This window comes from Colobus angolensis, unplaced genomic scaffold (assembly GCF_000951035.1).
Source record: "Colobus angolensis palliatus isolate OR3802 unplaced genomic scaffold, Cang.pa_1.0 Scaffold4, whole genome shotgun sequence".
In the NCBI taxonomy this organism is placed as follows: Eukaryota; Metazoa; Chordata; class Mammalia; order Primates; family Cercopithecidae; genus Colobus; species Colobus angolensis.
In genome coordinates, this window is record NW_012117376.1 from 4,471,190 (window position 1) to 4,488,519 (window position 17,330).

The window sequence follows — 17,330 nt, forward strand, 5'->3', positions numbered from 1 at the left end:
AATCAAGTCAGAGTTCTTGGTTTTGGGGATCTCTTCTCCTTTCAGCCTAATTCCCTCAGGTTAGTTCTGAAATTCTAGAAGCTCACCAGAAGACTTGAGCTTTGGTCTGGGCTATCTGACTTCTGCTGTTGGATAAAAGTAAGAGGGTAGGCCAGGCATGGCAGCTCATGCCCGTAATCCAGCACGTTGGAAGGCCGAGGCAGGCAGATCACTTGAGGTCGGGAGTTTGAGATCAGTGTGGCCAATATGGTGAAACCCCATCTGTACTAAAAATACAAAAAAACGTATCTGGGCACGGTGGCGCACACCTATAATCCTAGCTACTGGAGGCTGAGGCATGAGAATTGCTTAAACCTGGGAGGCGGAAGTTACAGTGAGCTGAGATGGTGCCACTGCACTCCAGTGAGATTCTGTCTCAAAAAAACAAAAAAGAAAAACAGGGTGGCCAATATGGTGAAACCCCATCTGTACTAAAAATACAAAAAAACGTATCTGGGCACGGTGGCGCACACCTATAATCCTAGCTACTGGAGGCTGAGGCATGAGAATTGCTTAAACCTGGGAGGCGGAGGTTACAGTGAGCTGAGATGGTGCCACTGCACTCCAGTGAGATTCTGTCTCAAAAAAACAAAAAAGAAAAACAGGGTAGCCTAGTATAGTGCCTCTCCAATGTTAATGTACATCCCCTTTGGATCTTGTTAAAGGACAGAGTCTGGCTGGGTGTGGTGGCTCACGTCTGTAATCCCAGCACTTTGGAAGGCCAAAGCGGGCAGATCACCTGAGGTTGGGAGTTAGAGACCAGCCTGACCAAGATGGAAAAACCTGTCTCTACTAAAACTATAAAATTAGCCGGGTGTGGTGGCGCATGCCTGTAATCCCAACTACTCAGGAGGCTGAGGCAGGAGAATCGCTGAAACCCGGGAGGCGGAGGTTGCGGTGAGCCAACATCATGCCATCGCACTCCAGCCTGGGCAACAAGAACAAAACTCCATCTCAAAAAAAAAAAAAAAAAAAGATTCTGATTCAGTCGGTATGGGTAGAACCTGAAATCTGCATTTTAAGTAAGCTCTCAGGTAATGCCTATCCTGTTGGTACACATGACCACACTTTTTGAGGAGCACTGGATGAGACAATGAAGCAGTAGGCAGTAGTCTCTCATTCAATATTTTGGCTAGTATATACCAAACAAAATAGAGCCCAGTGATTCTGTATTTGTATTCTATAACTTAGCATTACTATTCCTTCTCCAGTTGCAGAATTCCAAAGGTCTACTGTTATATAAAAGTATGACAAATCTTGGGGCTAAAACTTTTTCAAAAGGAACACATTAATTATTGGAGAAACATGATTTACATTATAGGTAATATTTATCACCAGTTTGTGTAGAATAAGCTACACTTATATCTTCAGGTCACTTAGGATCCCAGCTCTAAACAACAGGGGAAGACAAATTAAGAGAACATGAGTGACTGTGGGTATCTAAAATCTCTGTCCTGTATGAACTAATTACTTATTAAACAGTAAATTCAGCTTGTCTCTGCCTGGCAGCCCTGAAAGAACATGACAGTAGGATGGGGGATAAGGAAACAACTTAGCAGGTAAGAATGGGGCCTCTATTTCACAGGAGAACTACCTCATACCTTCTCAGAATGTCAATTTTCCAAACTTCAAAGAAGAGACACCTGATAAGCAGCATGCAGGTATATACAATGCCTATTCCCCAGCCATTACTTGGCAATCTCACCTCTAGGGGAAGGTAGGTATGCTTTTGTTCCTGGCCAACTTGTAGGCAGGGCAGATGGGGATACTTGAGCTGAAGGTTATATTTCTGCTTGAAATACTGAGCCACTGTGCACTCCACAGTCTGTCCACTCTCCAGCTGTAAGGGGAATCTGTTCAGAAGAAGGGAAGGAAGGGGGTGTCATAACCCAGCATTCAGTCCCACTTCTCTAGACCCACAACCATGGGAAGCCCCAGACTTTTTCCTTTTTCATTTGGCCCCAATATGATATGCAGGAAGGAAGTCCCAGACTTTGCTTCATCCTATCCAACTTCTTTGAGCATCGCCACTCATGAGAAAACAGGACATACAGGGCTCCAAGAAAGAAGTCAAAGGTTTGAAGGGCAAGTTCCACAAAAGTCAGATACTATCTGACTCATTTATTTCCAATATTGAGCATAAAGCCTGACACAGAGTAGACATTCATAATATAGTGTAGCCTAAGGTCAAGAATGAGAATAGAATCGATGACAGCTTCCCCAAGGAGCCCAGGAGCCTAGCTTTCTTTTTTCAAGAGAAATAATAATTTGAGAGAGATTCTAACATTTACCTAACCCTAACAGGAATCAGAGAACACACTTGCTCTAAACTAAAGGACCAAAGAGGCAAGGAGATCAAGAAGGTAAAAATGGTAGGCAGAGTATCAACAGATCAGAGAAGATTGAGAAAGGATGCCAAATTCCCACAGCTTATCTTCAAAAACAGGGCCAGTCCCCAAGGCTCATTCTCAAGGCCAGTGGGGGAAGGAGGGAGGGAAAGATAGTGAGTTTTAAATCTCAGCCCTTCTCCACCAACAAAGCATGACTCAGCACCCCTGCCAACTTACGTCTGATGGCTAGCAGGGCGACGGGTAACATTACACACGCGGTATTTCCTCTTCATCTGTCCACAGTGGGTGACTTCCACCTTCAGGCCTGAGATACACACACTACTTGTCAGGGCTGAAATAGGTTGCTCAGGTGCCCAGCCTTGCCCTCTTCCCTGAGCATACCCCAAGGGGATTTCCTCTTAGGGCTCAAGTGGGGCTGTTTCCCTTCCCCTCCTGTTGGGTCCTCACCCTTGATCTCCTTGGTGAAGCGAACGCGCTGAGAGTCCGTGAGGGGCTTGGGCTGCTCATCTATGTTCCTGATGTCCAGCACCTCACACATGAACTCAATCACTGGCTGTGCCTTATAGAAGGCAGTGGCTGAGACTGTGGGGACAGGGTAAAGATAGCTCAGCTCAGGTTCTGTCTTCCACAATACATGGAGGCATAGCAATTTATACCCTCTTCCCTTTTATATACCCTTTTATAGGGCATTGGGATGGGGGAAGGGGGAGCCAGGGCTATAGGAATTAGACTAGGAGTGTGGTTGCAGAGCTGGGAGGGATGAGGCTGGGAGTGTGGTCACTGGACTTGGGGTGCCCCTAGCTCCATAGCTCTCCCCACTCACCATCAATGTTGAGCATCATCTTCCACATGGCAGGGCGCACAGACTGGTGAAAGCCGAACCAGACCTCGCGCCCACCCCCCAGCGGGTGGTAGTAGCCCTCAGGCGGTGAGAAGAAGGAGCGGCCCACAGGGGTGTACCTGGCAGGGACAGGCAGAGAACTGGTCCCTCGGGCACAGGCCCCCACCCTGTGAGGCATCCTGGGCACGGAGGAGCCCTGGCCTGAAAGGCAGGACACCAGGGCTTTAATGCCAGCTCTGATGCTTTACTAGTTGTATGACTGACCTTGTGCAAGTTTCTACCTTCTCTCTGCCCTGCAGGGACAGATGGGATGAGGCCCAAAGATATCTAAGAAGTTCAGGGCCAGGGCTTTAAACCATCTAAATATAAATACACACTTGCCTGGCAAGTGGTAGGGCTTCAAACAATTTTTTTTTTTTTTGAATGGCACTCTGTGGGACCTTAATATGTGCTCCCCCTCCTCCCCTGACAGCAGTTCTGCCAACACTAGTAGCCCAGATACTAACTACACCCAATACCTCATGGATGCCAGGTGCCTCATGGCCACATCCAGGGCTTGCACAGACTCCAAGGGAACAGGGATCTGGCCGCTGACCAGGGCCTCATGCAGCATTCGCCAGCTCACAATGGCTAGCCACTTGATGGAGACCTTAAAGATTCGATCCTTCCCTTCCCCAGGGATTGTCACCTCAAAGTCGACCTTCAGGAGGGTGAGAGAAAGGAGTGAGGGATTGCCATTGCTCTGCGAGAATGATCCCCGACTCCATGGATTTGCTGAGAATATGCTCAAGTTGACAGGGGCTCATAATGAAGACCCCAAAGTAAGTCCAGCCCCTTAGGTTCTAGCCACCTCGGCTCAGTGCTTCTCTTCCTCTCAACTACCTCTCAGCCTAGCAGGAAGTCCTTTAGGTCTATTTTAAGTCTAATCTCAATCTGTTTAGGACACGGACAGGCACATGATAGACTAAATAAACATCAGCACCTACCCACCCCTCACCCTAAAACATACTTTCTCAGCACAAAAGATGAAAAGGATCTCTGGATCACCAGACTCCAAAGAGGCTTACATGAGCTTGGTTCTACCCCAGACCCCTGACACAGGCCTAGCCTGACTCCCAACCTTACCCGTTCGTTGCCAATGGGCAGTGCTGTGACAGTGTAAATGTTCTTCTTTCCATCATACACAGGCTTGCGATCACCAAAGATCTGAGGCTTGAAATGCTGGACCATGTATTCCACCACTTCCCTGTGGGGGATAGGAGTGGCCTGTGGAAGCTGAGAGACTACCACCACTTCAAGCTTTTGGAAGTAATTCAAAGTCCAGGCAATGTCCCATCTATTATACTCACTCCTAACATCTACTCTATGACAGTGCTTCTCAAACTTTAACTTTCCTATGAATCACCTGGAGATTTTATTGAAATGTAGCTTCTGATTTAGCAGGTCTAGAGTGAAGCCTGAAATTCTGCATTTCTAACATGCTGCCAAGTGACACTGCTGGTCCTCAGACCACCAAGGCTCTAACGGACCTGAAAGAGTGGTGTGAGTGCCTTCTGAGAAGAGGGGGAGGCTAAAGGGAGAAAAGCTTGACTCCAGGGTCTATCAAGAATCAGAAATAGGGCTAGGTATGGTGGCTCACACCTGTAATCCCAGTACTTTGGGCAGCCGAGGCAAGAGGATCACTTGAGCCTAGGAGCTCAAGGCTAGCTTAGGCAACAGAGTGAGACCCCATCTTCTACAAAAAAAAAAAAAATTTTTTTTTTAGTTAGCTGGATATGGTGGCATGTGCCTATAATCCCAGTTGCTTGGGAGGTTGAGACAGGAGGATCACCTGAGGCTGGGAGTTTGGGGTTACAGTGAGCTATAATTACACCACTGCACTCCAGCCTGGGGGACACAGTAAGAGCCTGTCTCAAAAAGAAGAAAAAAAAAAAAAAAGGAACAGCCAGGTGCAGTGGATTATGCCTATAATCCCAGCACTTTCGCTTGAGCTCTCGAGGTTGAGACCAGCCTGGGCAACACAGAGAAATTCTGTCTCTACAAAAAATGCAAAAATTAGTCAGGCATGGTGGTGTGTGCCTATAGCCCCAGCTACTCAGGAGGCTGAAGTGAGAGGATCACTTGAGCCTGAGAGGCAGAGGTTGCAGTGAGCTGAGATCATGTCACTGCACTCCAGTCTGGGTGACAGAGCCAGATCTTGTTTTAAAAAAAATTAAAACAAAACAAAACAAAACAAATCAGGAACAGAATCTAGGCTGCTCCAATCTCGAATCCCAGATCTGATAAGCAAAAAAGGTAGAAGAGATGTGAACTGGAATAAGAACAAATTGTGGAAGAAAAATCTTATCTCTTCCATCTCTCTGAAGCACTTAGTCTCACCACCCTGTTTTTTCTCCATCTCTTACTTCCTGTCCTCTGAAACTTAGACCCCAGGGTGTCCATTATTCCTTCAAAATTCCAGTTTATCTAACCAACTGACCTTCACACTTTCTAAATCAAAGTTCTTGAATACTACTGGATAACACAAATGGTACATTAGAAGCAACTGTGATCATATGGTTTCAATCCCAATTAGGCTTCAGTGCTGCCTAGCAATCTTTTTCATGTCCCTGATTACTTCCATCCCTCCTACTCTATGTAGACTATGTAGAACTTTCTCCACTAGCCTCTAACGCCAGAACCCATTCCTGTCTCCTATCAGGAAGCAGCTCTAATATCTCTAAAAAAGGCAGAGGATAGTACACAAGGCCACCCTTGAGTTCCCAGACATATACACAAACATATTAATATGTGCGTCCATCAATTTTTCTCCTTTCCTCTTACACTCAAAATGACCCTTCCATGTATTACTTTTAAACATATGAAAATATATTCATCTTCACTTATTAGAAAAATACAATTTAAAATTAGACCAAGATCAGGATGCCAAAGATCAAAAAAATCTCAAATATCAAATTGGTGCAGGTATAGGAAGAGACACTCTGATGCCTTATTGATGGGAGTATAGTTGGTACAACTTACCTTTAAAAACAAGTTGCAATATCTGAAAACTCTGAAATGTATTAGGCCAACAGTCCCACTCCTAGCAATTTATCCTACAAATACACTCATATTTGAGTGCAAAAATGAATCTATATATAATAATATTCAAGTTTCATTTTTGTAGCAGAATTTAGACTCAAATGTTCCTCAATAGATTACATAAGTTATATCACAGCCACTCAACCTATGCAAAAGAATGAGGCAGATCCATATGTGCTGGTATGTAATACCTTCAAAAATATATTGTTCAGTGGAAAAATGCAAAGTACAGAACAATGTATAAAGAACCCTGTTTTGGGTGTTTAAAAATGTTATATGTGCATATATGCCTGCACATGTGTAGAACAGTATACAGAAGCACATTCAAGAATGGTAACAATTGGCCGGGCACGGTGGCTCATGCCTGTAATCCCAGTACTTTGGAAGGCTGGGGGGGGCGGACTGCTTGAGGTCAGGAGTTTGAGACCAGCCCGGCCAACAGAGTGAAACCCTGTCTCTACTAAAAATTTAAAAATTAGCCAGGCGTGGTGGCAGGTGCCTGTAATCCCAGTTACTCCGGAGGCTGAGGCAGGAGAATCGCAAGAACCTGGGAGGCAAAGGTTGCAGTGAGTTGAGATCACGCCACTGCACTCTGGCCTGGATGACAGAGTGAAACTCCGTCTCCAAAAAAACAGAATGGTAACAATTTGTCGGGAACAGTGGCTCATGCCTGTGATCCCAATACTTTGGGAGGCATAGGTAGGAAGATCACTTGAGGTCAGGAGTTTGAAACCAGCCTGGCCAACATGGTGAAACTCTGTCTCTACTAAAAACACCAATAAATTATGTCATGGGGGGCACCTATAGTCCCAGCTACTCAGGAGGCTGAGGCAGGAGAATCATTTGCCTGTCATCCCAGCTACTTGGGAGGCAGAGGCACGAGAACTGCCTGAACCTAGGAGGCAGAGTGCAGTGATCTGAGATGGCCCCACTGCACACCAGCCTGGGTGATAGAGGGAGGCTCTGTCTCAAAAAAAAAAGGTAACAATTAATGGTACTGGGGGACTAGAGACCAGGATAGTAAGGAGACATTTTTCACTACTATCTTTTTGTAATATTTGAATTTTTTTATAGTATATATATAGTTTTCAAATAATAATAAAATTAATTAATTAAAGAAATATCACAGAGGCCGGGCACGGTGGCTCACGCCTGTAATCCCAGCACTTTGGGAGGCCGAAGAGGGCAGATCACCTGGGGTCAGGAGTTCAAGACCAGCCTGGCCAACATGGTGAAACCCATCTCTACTAAAAATACAAAAAAAATAGCCGGGCATGTTGGCAGATGCCTGTAATCCCAGCTACTCAGGAGGCTGAGCCAGGAGAATTGCTTAAACCTGGGAGACGGAGTTTGCATTGAGCTAAAATAGCGCCATTGCACTCCAGCCTGGGCAACAAGAGCAAAACTCCACATCCAAAAAAAAAAAAAAAAAAGGAAATTATCACTTCCTCTAAATAGAGCTAATCCCTCCAACTGTGCATCCTACAATGTCCTTCGGCCTCATCAAGGACATCCCATTAATTTCTCCCCTCTATCCCAAACTTTTAACTTCTCCATCTTTACTACCTCCTTCTCCTTAATCTGTAAACATACCCACACCTCATTCTTTAAAACTCTGTATTCATTCAACTAATACTGAAATGCAGTAGGCACTGTACTTATTTCTTAACTCAATATAGTTAGATTAACTAGCTCAACTACTTTCTGCTGAAATTGCTCTGCCAAAAGCCACTAATAATCTTCTAATAGCGAAGTCCAATTGGACTATTTTTCAGCATTTACCCTACTTGGCATCTCCTTCTCAAAAACTTCCTTAGATTTGGTGATACTACCCTCTACTGGTTTTTCTTTTACCTTTCTGGCCCCTCTTTCAAGGTTGGTGTCTTTCAGATTTGGTAGCTTAGGTGTGCATCACTTACCGGTTGACTCTACGGGGACACTTATCCGGCTTGATGTCCACCTCGTAGTGGTACACGTCGATCTTAGGGATGTCCACCTCAAAGTAATTGGCCAGGAGCTTGATTGGTTTCCCCACAGTGCCAATGCCAGGCCGGCGAGGTGCCTGGAACACCTGCTGCAGGGGGGGCAGGTAAGCGCCCGCAGCTACGAGACAAAGAGGCTGGTGAGGAGGGTAAAGTCTGGTAATCTCCTAACTACTCCTATCAGAGAAGGAACAAGGCCTCCCAGAACAGGAACACGAGAGAATAGAGACTGCCTCTTTCCTGCTACCCAACCCAGCCGAGCGCTTCCAGGGGACATCTCAAGCTCATCTGTGTTTTTGTCTTTGTTTTTTGTTTTTTTTAAATCTCTCTCCAGTTAGGAAAATTATCCTTATTGTCTACTTTAAATTCATTAAGTTAATATGTAATAAGTTCCTATTGCATGTTAAGCAGAGAGACTAAATCTGGCTCCTAGTAACAAAACCCTTTCTTTCTTCTACTAGAGTAAGACACTTGCCTTCACCAGGTATCTAGCAGACCAAGAATTTCTATTCTCTGCCAGCCAGATGCTCACTCCATTCATCACCATGCTGAATACAAAATGGCATAACCTTTATGTTCCTTTACAGGTGGGCAGGAAGAAGAACCAGAGAAGGCCAGGCTGGGGAGGGCAGGGTCAGTGTTTGAGGCAGGATTAGGGCAACTGAATAGCGAGAGTTGGAGAGAGGGAAAAGGAGAAGAGGCTCAAAGGATAGTTTGGAGACTAAGGAAAAGAGAAAGGGGGCTGGAGAAGAGGACAGAGCTGGAGGTCACAATAGAAAAAGGCAAGAAGGAGAGAAGGCTGGAGTCAAGGGGTGGGGCAGACGGGAAGAAACAAAGGGGCAATTGGGGAGGCAATGATTTAAAAAAAAAAAAAGCTTGAATAAAGAAAGAACTAACGGGTTTGGGAGAAAGAGGTGGCAGTTAGAATGCTGGAGAAGAGACACTGGCTCCGGGAAGAACACAAGATTCTCTCCATGCCCCACAGATCCTTCCACACAGAAGGTCCAGACAGCAGAAGCAGAGATAAATTTCAAGACAGAGGGGGCCCTTTGAAAAGGGATAGGGTAGGGCCAGATCCAGCTACTTTACCCTCTTTTGCCAGTCTGGCTGCTGCCTCCAGTCTTATTTTCTAGATTCGGGGGAAGAGAGAAAAAAAGGGAAAAATACGCCACTATTGTTCTTGGCAGTAGAGAACCAGTCCAGGTGAGAGAAGAGAGGGATAAACCAGCCCAGAACCTCCCATTACCAGACCTCTGCTTTCACAGTCAGACAAGCTGGGGGGATGGGGCATATCCTCAGCTGGGGGTCAGGAAGAGGTCAGAACCATTCATGGGAGGGGTAGCTTCCCAGAGCTAAGTTGCTCTGTTTCCCTCTAACCACCTGTCAAGCCCAGTCCCACTCTACAGACAGGGAAATGAAGGCCCAGCCTGGATGGAAAAGGTCTTCAGAACTCAGCTACATGGGGAAGTGAAAACCTATCTACTACCACCTGGCTGCCTACCTCAGAAAGTGCTGGACAGAAATTGCACACAAGCTCACGGACAGACAGACACACATTCCCATCACACACATCCAAACACACACTTAGACCTTGGCAATTTACACTTATACACATACCCTTCACTACCCTAGACTGAGTTCTTCAAAGGCAGGGACTATATCTGCCTTGGTCACTGCTTAATCTCCAGTGTCTGGCAAACACACAGGAAGTATTGAACATACTGATATGAAATGAATGAACAAACATATCCATAGACACACCACGAAAACACACAAGCACACACAGCACACAAACACACAAACACCTGTAATTGCCCAGAAACAATTATAAACACTACACAAGACAAACATGCACAGTTGTGGGTGTAGCCAGTAAGAGACATCCTTTCCCTCCCCAAGTTCTTATATTGCATTCACCTTCCTCCCCTCCCAGACTGAATAATCATTTGGGGCCTTGGGAGAAAGATAACCCCTAGAGCTGGGGGGCTAGTTAGAAATGATGGGGGATGGGACAGACACTCTAGCCTCAAAGCCTTCTCTTCCCCAGAAACCCGACTACATACCAGACATAGCCTTAGAGCACCATCCTCTCCAAAGAGGCTTTGGGAAAACAGGGGAGCCCGCACCCCCACTTCATCTTCAAACTAGGAAAGACAGCAGCAAGCAAGAACCTCTCTCCCATTCCATCCCCCTGAAAGCCTAACAACAGCACAGTCTTCTCCCCGCCCCCCTTACCCCAGCTTTTAGTCTGAGAAAGGGAGACACTTCCCTACAGACCCAGACAGGGACAGACGGCCACTTTGTGATGCAGATGAGGGCCCCAGCACAGAGGACAAAGCTTGGGCCTAGGGGGAAAGGGGCGGGGCCCTTCTCTTCAGACAAAAGCAAGCAGGGAGGGGCCCTGAAAAGGACACTCCCCCTCCCCCATCCCCAAGGAGCCCAGAGAAGGAAAAGTAACAGAGCTGAAAGCCCTGGCTCAGGATTCCTTTCCTGCAGTTCTGAGGCCCACATACCTCCCAAGGAGCCAGACTGCCTATTCAAAAGACACAAATTCAAGGTTAGGTTAGGTTAGATTAGGTTAGGTTAGGTTAGCTGGTGGACAAGCAAAGACTAACAGGCCAATCTCTCCAAAAAGGATCTGTTCCATGTGAATATACACTTTATTAAATATCCATATACGTGCTTAACCATTTATGTTCACATTTGAATGTGATTTAATTAATAAACATGTATTCTGTGCCAGGGCCTATACACTAGGCACTTGCTAGTTCTACAAATAAACCAGACACTGCTTCTACCTTCAGGGAGCACCTAGTCTAGTGTATGTGCTTAGAACACACCTGAGCACAGAAGGCCGACCTGGGCATAAGCACAGTGAGGCTAGCAACAATGCTTTAGTTTTTTGGGCTTTTTGTTTGTTTGTTTGTTTTTTACACAACACTTCAGTTTCGTGTATTATGTCCTCAGGCCACCTTGGGACACCACTCTAACTTCCTACAAGACAACAGTCCGGGCCTAGGAAGGAGGCAGTTATGGGGTCCCTCAATCTGCAGCTTCCAGACTGAATCTCAATTCTACCCTTTTCTGAGGCAAAGCCTGTCCCACTAGGCTTTTCATAAGGCTACGGCTGACTTCAAACAGCAGGTTCTAGCTCCTTTCCTAGAAGCTTATTTTTTGTAACAAATTTTTAAAAAGTCCATTTTTCATCACTCCAGAGCCTATTAGGAATTCATCAGGATAAAAATCGTTAGTCTAGAATGGGTACCAGTAACCAGCAATCCATGTGGACCTCAATGACCTACTCTAGTTCATGGGTTGTTGGAAATAGTCCCCAGCCTTGAAAAACAGGAGTGCCTGGGATGGAGAGAGGGGTCTGACAGAGAGGAAGTACAAAAGTCAGCTGCTCCCTGTGCTTATCCTTAGGACTACACAACCTATACAAGGTTGGTTATTAGGGGGAAAACAGTCACTAAGTACTTGTAGATCACTAAATGGATAACTTGAGTGAGATGGTAGGAGCTATTTCCTTGAGAGAGTGGGAGGGAGTTAGGTCTGCTACAAAAAAAAAACAAAACAATTTCCATTAGGAAAGTAATAAAGTTCATGTCCCAAATGGAAATTTGATTCCTATTCCCAGACCAAATGTAAGGAAGTGGTGACAGATGACCTGAAGCATTCCCATCACAGGGTAAGACACTTAAGACACAAGAGGTATCACCACCCCACAGCCCATCCTGAGGACTCCAGTTTTCTTGAGGCAATCCTGCCTCAGTTTATCCTCTGTTCCTATGTCTTTTTCTCCTCATTACCTGCAAATAAGAAGTTAAGGCTATCACCTGCGCCTCACCAGGGTGAAGGCTATAAACTCCCCCATCCTCCAACTTGTTTGTAGGGTTTAGATCTTGGCTCTAAAGACAGCCCTGACAGTTTCTGGGAAGTAGGGAGAGGAAAATGGAAAGATATCCAGTGGAAGATAGGAGCCATGAAAATATTAAGAAATATTAGAATAAATGTTTTAACTGTAGAGTGTAACCTTAACAGACAATTCAATGGAAAAGGTCATTATCTTTGGATTAAAAGCCCCCATCTCTACTCAGTATTGGAGCAGAAACTTGCAAACCAAGCAGACAACTCCCTCCAGGTAGCCCCTGCCTGCCCTGTCCTTGATTCCTCCGTAACCAATACCTTTCCTAAGGCCTATCTTTAGGAGGACCCACCCCCAGAACCCATTGCTTCGGTCCCAGTCTTTCCTGTGGCAGAAAAATGCACTTTGGCAGCTTCCCTCAACCCATTCTTGGCAAACTGTGACCGAGGGCCAAGTGTAAGAGCCCCTAAAATGGGGGAGGGGACCATAACCATTTGCACTCTGCCAGCATAACCTAAGAGAGAATGCACCCCATCAGCACGCTCCTTTTTCCAAGCCAAACGGGGGGGGGGGCGAAGAGAGGTGGGGGTATTTGGACGGCCACGCCCCCACCACGTCGGGCAGCCCCTGCCAGCTGCCACCTCCGCGCATGCTCCGGAGCCTCCACTCCGACTCCCCAGACCCACGGAGGGGGAATCCCGGGACTGGGTCCCCACCCACCGCCCCCTGACCCTCGCCCTCGCGTCAGGCCCGGTGGGGCGGAGCTCACAGTCCAGTTCTGCCGCCTTCTCCCAAGAGACATTACATTAGCCTATTCCAGCCCAGCGGAGCCCCCGCCCCCGGCATGCGGTAGCTCCAGGCCCATCTGTGTCGCCCCCTCCTCTCCTGGACACCTGGAGCCCGTCCCCTGCCACCTGCCGGGCCTCTCCGTAGGCCTCCACGGATGTCTGGGAGTCGTTCCGTGCGTGCAGGCCCTTCTCCCAGATTACTTCCAACCCGCAGGACTGCATACAGCCTCCTTGGACAAACAGCCCCCATCTCAGGGCTCTCTTCACATGGTTCTCCCCCGGAACTGCACACAGCCTCCTTCAAATGGGCCCCCATCGTGGGAGAGCCCTTCTCCTCACTCAGGAGCGCTTTCCTCACTTGGAAACCACGCTTTTCATGCGGGAGTCCCCAGTCCTTGGAGCATGCACCGTTCCCCCTCCCGGGGGCCCTTACCTGCTCCCGAGGGTCCCGCTTCCATCCCATATACCCGTGCGGAGGTCAGGCGGCCCGGAGACTGTGAAGTCCAGCGTGAGGGGCCTAAGTACCCCGCACTCTCGCTGCTCGGATTCCCGGGCCGGGCTCGGCTCCCCTACCAAGCCCGGCCGCTCGCGCCGCCGCCCCCGCAGCCTCCGTTGCCGCCGCCGCCGCCGCCGCCGCCGCCGCGGAGCCTGCAGCAGCTCCCCCTCCGAGCGCCCGGCCAGCTGCCAGTGCGCAGGCGCGACCGCCAGGCCCAGGAGGCGGACCGGAACGAGTCAAGCGGGGCGCTCAGACGGCAACAAAGGCCAATGGAGAGGGGCGGGGGCACCGGGGACCCGAGGCAGCGGCCCCTGGCGGTCACCCGTTGCCATGCAGCCCGGCGGGAGGGCTCCGGTAGAGGTGCCTTGGAACCCGCGCAGTGGCATAAGTGGGGCAGGGCGAAGGGACACCCCGCCACAGCTGCCTTCCGCCCTGTCTTTTCCCCAAATAGGTCCCTCCAAACCTACACACAGCCCCCGCCTGTCGCACCGAGCCGCGCGCACATTATGGGAACCCCACCTCATTCCCAGACCCCCTGGCACTCCAGCGCCCAGAGGCCCTGCCTCCCACCTCTCCTCCCAATCACCCTCATCCTTCAAGCCTTGGCTGCAAAGCGACTGCCTCCGCGAAGTCCTTCTTCGTCCCTAGTCACTGAACTCACTGACGCCACCCCCTCTTCCAGGCCGTGGGCTGGACGCTGAGACCACAGATAAGTAGAGACCCTGCCTACCCTGGAAGATGTCACAGTTTGAACTTAAGTACAGCTACAGAGCTCTGTCCACCGGAACTGGGAAGCACCTGCCTCCACTTTCTCATCTACAGCTCATGCCTCAACTCTGTCAATCTGCTTCTGCCCTCACCAGGTCACTTAAATGACTTTCGGGGTTGAAATCCAAACGATACTTTTCAATTATTTCTCTGCAGCATCTGTCACTGTGCCTCTACTTCCCTTCTGAGCCTTCCACTTGGCTGCGGCATCTTCTGCAGTCTCCTATTGCCTAAGTCCTTTTCAGTCTTTTAAAGGGCCCCTTTTGTTTTTGCCTCGTTAACTGTTCACTGTGGTTCCAAACCCAGCTCTCTTCTCATTCCACTCTCCCCTTGAAGGTCTCATCCACTCTTACGGCCCAACTATCCCTCCAAATCTCTATTTCCAACCATGTCTCAGACTCACATTTCCACGTGTCTGCTGGACAGCTCCACCTGGATATCCTACCAGAACTTCAAATTTAAGAAGTCCAAACCAAATACTTTATCTTTTACTCACAAACATACTTGCCCTGTGCTTCCTATCTCAACGAATAGCACCTTCATGTCAGAAATGACAGTTCCTCTGTCCCTTGTTCTTTCCCTCTAGTCAGCTGTTCACCACGTCTGGACATGTTTACCTTCTGAACTGCTCTCACATGATTCGATGCCATTCTGATGGTTTCTTATGCTGGTGCAGACCCTTATCATATCTTGCCAGAAGTATCACAACCACTTCCTTGCTAGTATCAGTTTCTGGGAACTCCCATTTTCCCTCCTATTCAGTCTGGTGCAGTGATAGGTGGGGTAAGAGACCCAGCTCAAACACCACTTCCCCATAAACTCACACAAATTTTTGATGCCTGCTTTATACTAGATGCCATGCAGAGGCTGGGAACTTAAGGGGCGGACCATAATCAGTCCTTATTCATGAGGAGATTAATTTCTGACACTTATACCATGCCTTGCTTCTAGAGGTTCTCAAACAGCAACCATGAGAATCACCGGGAAAGCTTGTTAAAACTTGGATTGGTGGCTGGGCGCAGTGGCTCACGCCTGTAACTCCAGCACTTTGGCAGACTGAGACGGGTGGATCACCTGAGGTCAGAAGTTCAAGACCAGCCTGGCCAACATGGTGAAATCTCGTCTCTACTAAAAATATAAAAAATTAGCCGGGTGTTGTGGCAGACACCTGTAATCCCAGCTACTCCAGAGGCTAAGGCAGGAGAATCGCTTGAACCACGGAGGGGGAGGTTGCAGTGAGCTGAGATCATGCCATTGTACTCCAGCCTGGGCAACAAGAGTTAAACTCTGTCTCAAAAAAAAAAAAAAAAACTTGGATTGGTAAGCCCTGCCTCCAGAGTTTTCGATTCAGTAGGTGTTAGGTGGGACCCAAAAATGTGTATTTCTAACAAGTTTCCAGATAAGGCTGATGATGCTGACGAATTACTCCCCTACATCAAAGTAGAGAGGTGAAGAACAAAGACTCTGGAGCCAGACTGTCTTGGTTTCAATACTGTCCCTGCATTTACTAGACATGTAACATTAGGCCCATTATTTAACTTCTCCGTGTCTCAATTTCCTCCTCTGTACAATGGCAGTGGTAATAGTACCTACCTCATTCAGCTGTTGTGAAGATGAAATGAGTTAATACATAAAACCACTTTAGTGGCTGGGCGCAGTGGTTCACGCCTGTAATCTCAGCACTTTGGGAGACTGAGGTGGGCAGATCACCTGAGGTCAGGAGTTCAAGACCAGCCTGGCCAACATAGTGAAAACCCATCTCTCCCAAAAATACAAAAATTAGCTGAGCGTAATGGCACATGCCTGTAGTCCCAGCTCCTCAGGAGGCTGAGGCACAAGAATCGCTTGAACCTGGGAGGCAAAGGTTGCAGTGAGCTGAGATCACGCCACTGCACTCCAGCCTAGGTGACAAAGCAAGACTCCATCTCCAAAAACAAAACAAAAACACTTTAGAACACTGCCTAAAAAGAATGCAAGGAAGGTATCAGCTGCTATCATAATCATTACTTGCCTCTCACACTATATTCTTTTTTTGGGACAGGGTCTTACTCTGTTGCCCAGGCTGTAGTGTAGTTGCACAATCTGGACTCTGAAGTCTGCACCTCTCAGGCGCAAGTAATTCTCCCACCTCAGTCTCCTGAGTTGCTGAGACTACAGGCGCATGCCACCACGCCTGACTTTTTATTTATTTATTTACTTACTTATTGTAGAGATGAGGGTCTCGCTATATTGCCCAGGCTGTTGTTGAACTCCTGGGCTCAAGCAATCCCCCTGCCTCAACTTCCCAAAGACTCTTCTTATGGAATGCTGAGGTCCCAGCTCAGTTATACTAGGGCAAAGGTCCCAGCTCAGTTACACCAGGGCAAAGGTGAGCTACCACACCTGGCTCCACACTATAATCTATGTTCCTGAAAAACAGGGACAATATCAGATGCATTGCTGTCCTCCTTTAGTGCCTGGCACAAGCTGTGCCTAGAGTGATCAGTAAATTTGGGTTTACCTGAATCAACAAGATAGCATCAAAAAGCACTCAGAAAAATTCTCTCAAAAAACTCTCAAAGGTCTCAGAAAGACCTCTGCCCTGATGTAACTGAGCTGAAACCTCAGCATTCCATAAGAAGAGTCTGACTCCCCTATTCTAAATACTCAACCTCATACTTAACTTTGTGCAAAGGCAATAGTCACTATTCTGACCCATCTCCGAAGTGGCTAGTGAAGTCAAGCCTGGCCCCAGCCTCTCAAAGTCTTTCTGCAGAGTGCACCTGTAATCAGGGACTTCACTCTCAGCTAGGCAAAGTGGTAGAGTAAAATGGAAATCCAGATAGTATTTTGCTTTTTTGTTGTTTTTTTTCTTTTTTGAGACAGAGTCTCACTCTGTCACCCAGGCTGGAGTGCAATGGTGCAGTCTTGGGTCACTGAAGCCTCTGCCTCCCAGGTTCAAGCAATTCTCATGCCTCTGCCTCCCAAGTGGCTGGGATGATAGGCACATGCCACCACACCCAGCTAATGTTTGTGCCATGTTGGCCAGACTGGTCTCAAACTCCTGACCTCAGGTGATCCACCCACCTCGGCCTCCCAAAATGTTGGGATTACAGGCATGAGCCACTGCCCCCAGCTGT

General features: G+C 47.8%; 1 protein-coding gene across 2 annotated transcripts in view; it reads right to left on the reverse strand.

Moving 5' to 3' along the window:
- Positions 1-17,330, reverse strand: part of AGO1 (argonaute RISC catalytic component 1) — a 58,937-nt gene that overhangs the window by 28,370 nt on the left and 13,237 nt on the right. The window contains exons 1-8 of one of the 2 annotated variants that reach the window (XM_011955333.1): positions 13,381-13,650; positions 8,232-8,415; positions 4,357-4,477; positions 3,750-3,931; positions 3,214-3,350; positions 2,838-2,972; positions 2,607-2,694; positions 1,745-1,892 (exon numbers count right to left, since the gene is read on the reverse strand). In XM_011955333.1, the coding sequence (XP_011810723.1) occupies positions 1,745-1,892; positions 2,607-2,694; positions 2,838-2,972; positions 3,214-3,350; positions 3,750-3,931; positions 4,357-4,477; positions 8,232-8,415; positions 13,381-13,405 (1,020 nt within the window). In that variant the 5' untranslated portion in view covers positions 13,406-13,650. Of the gene's footprint in view, positions 1-1,744; positions 1,893-2,606; positions 2,695-2,837; positions 2,973-3,213; positions 3,351-3,749; positions 3,932-4,356; positions 4,478-8,231; positions 8,416-13,380; positions 13,651-17,330 lie in introns of those variants that run through there. The other variant, XM_011955334.1, reaches the window with a different exon arrangement.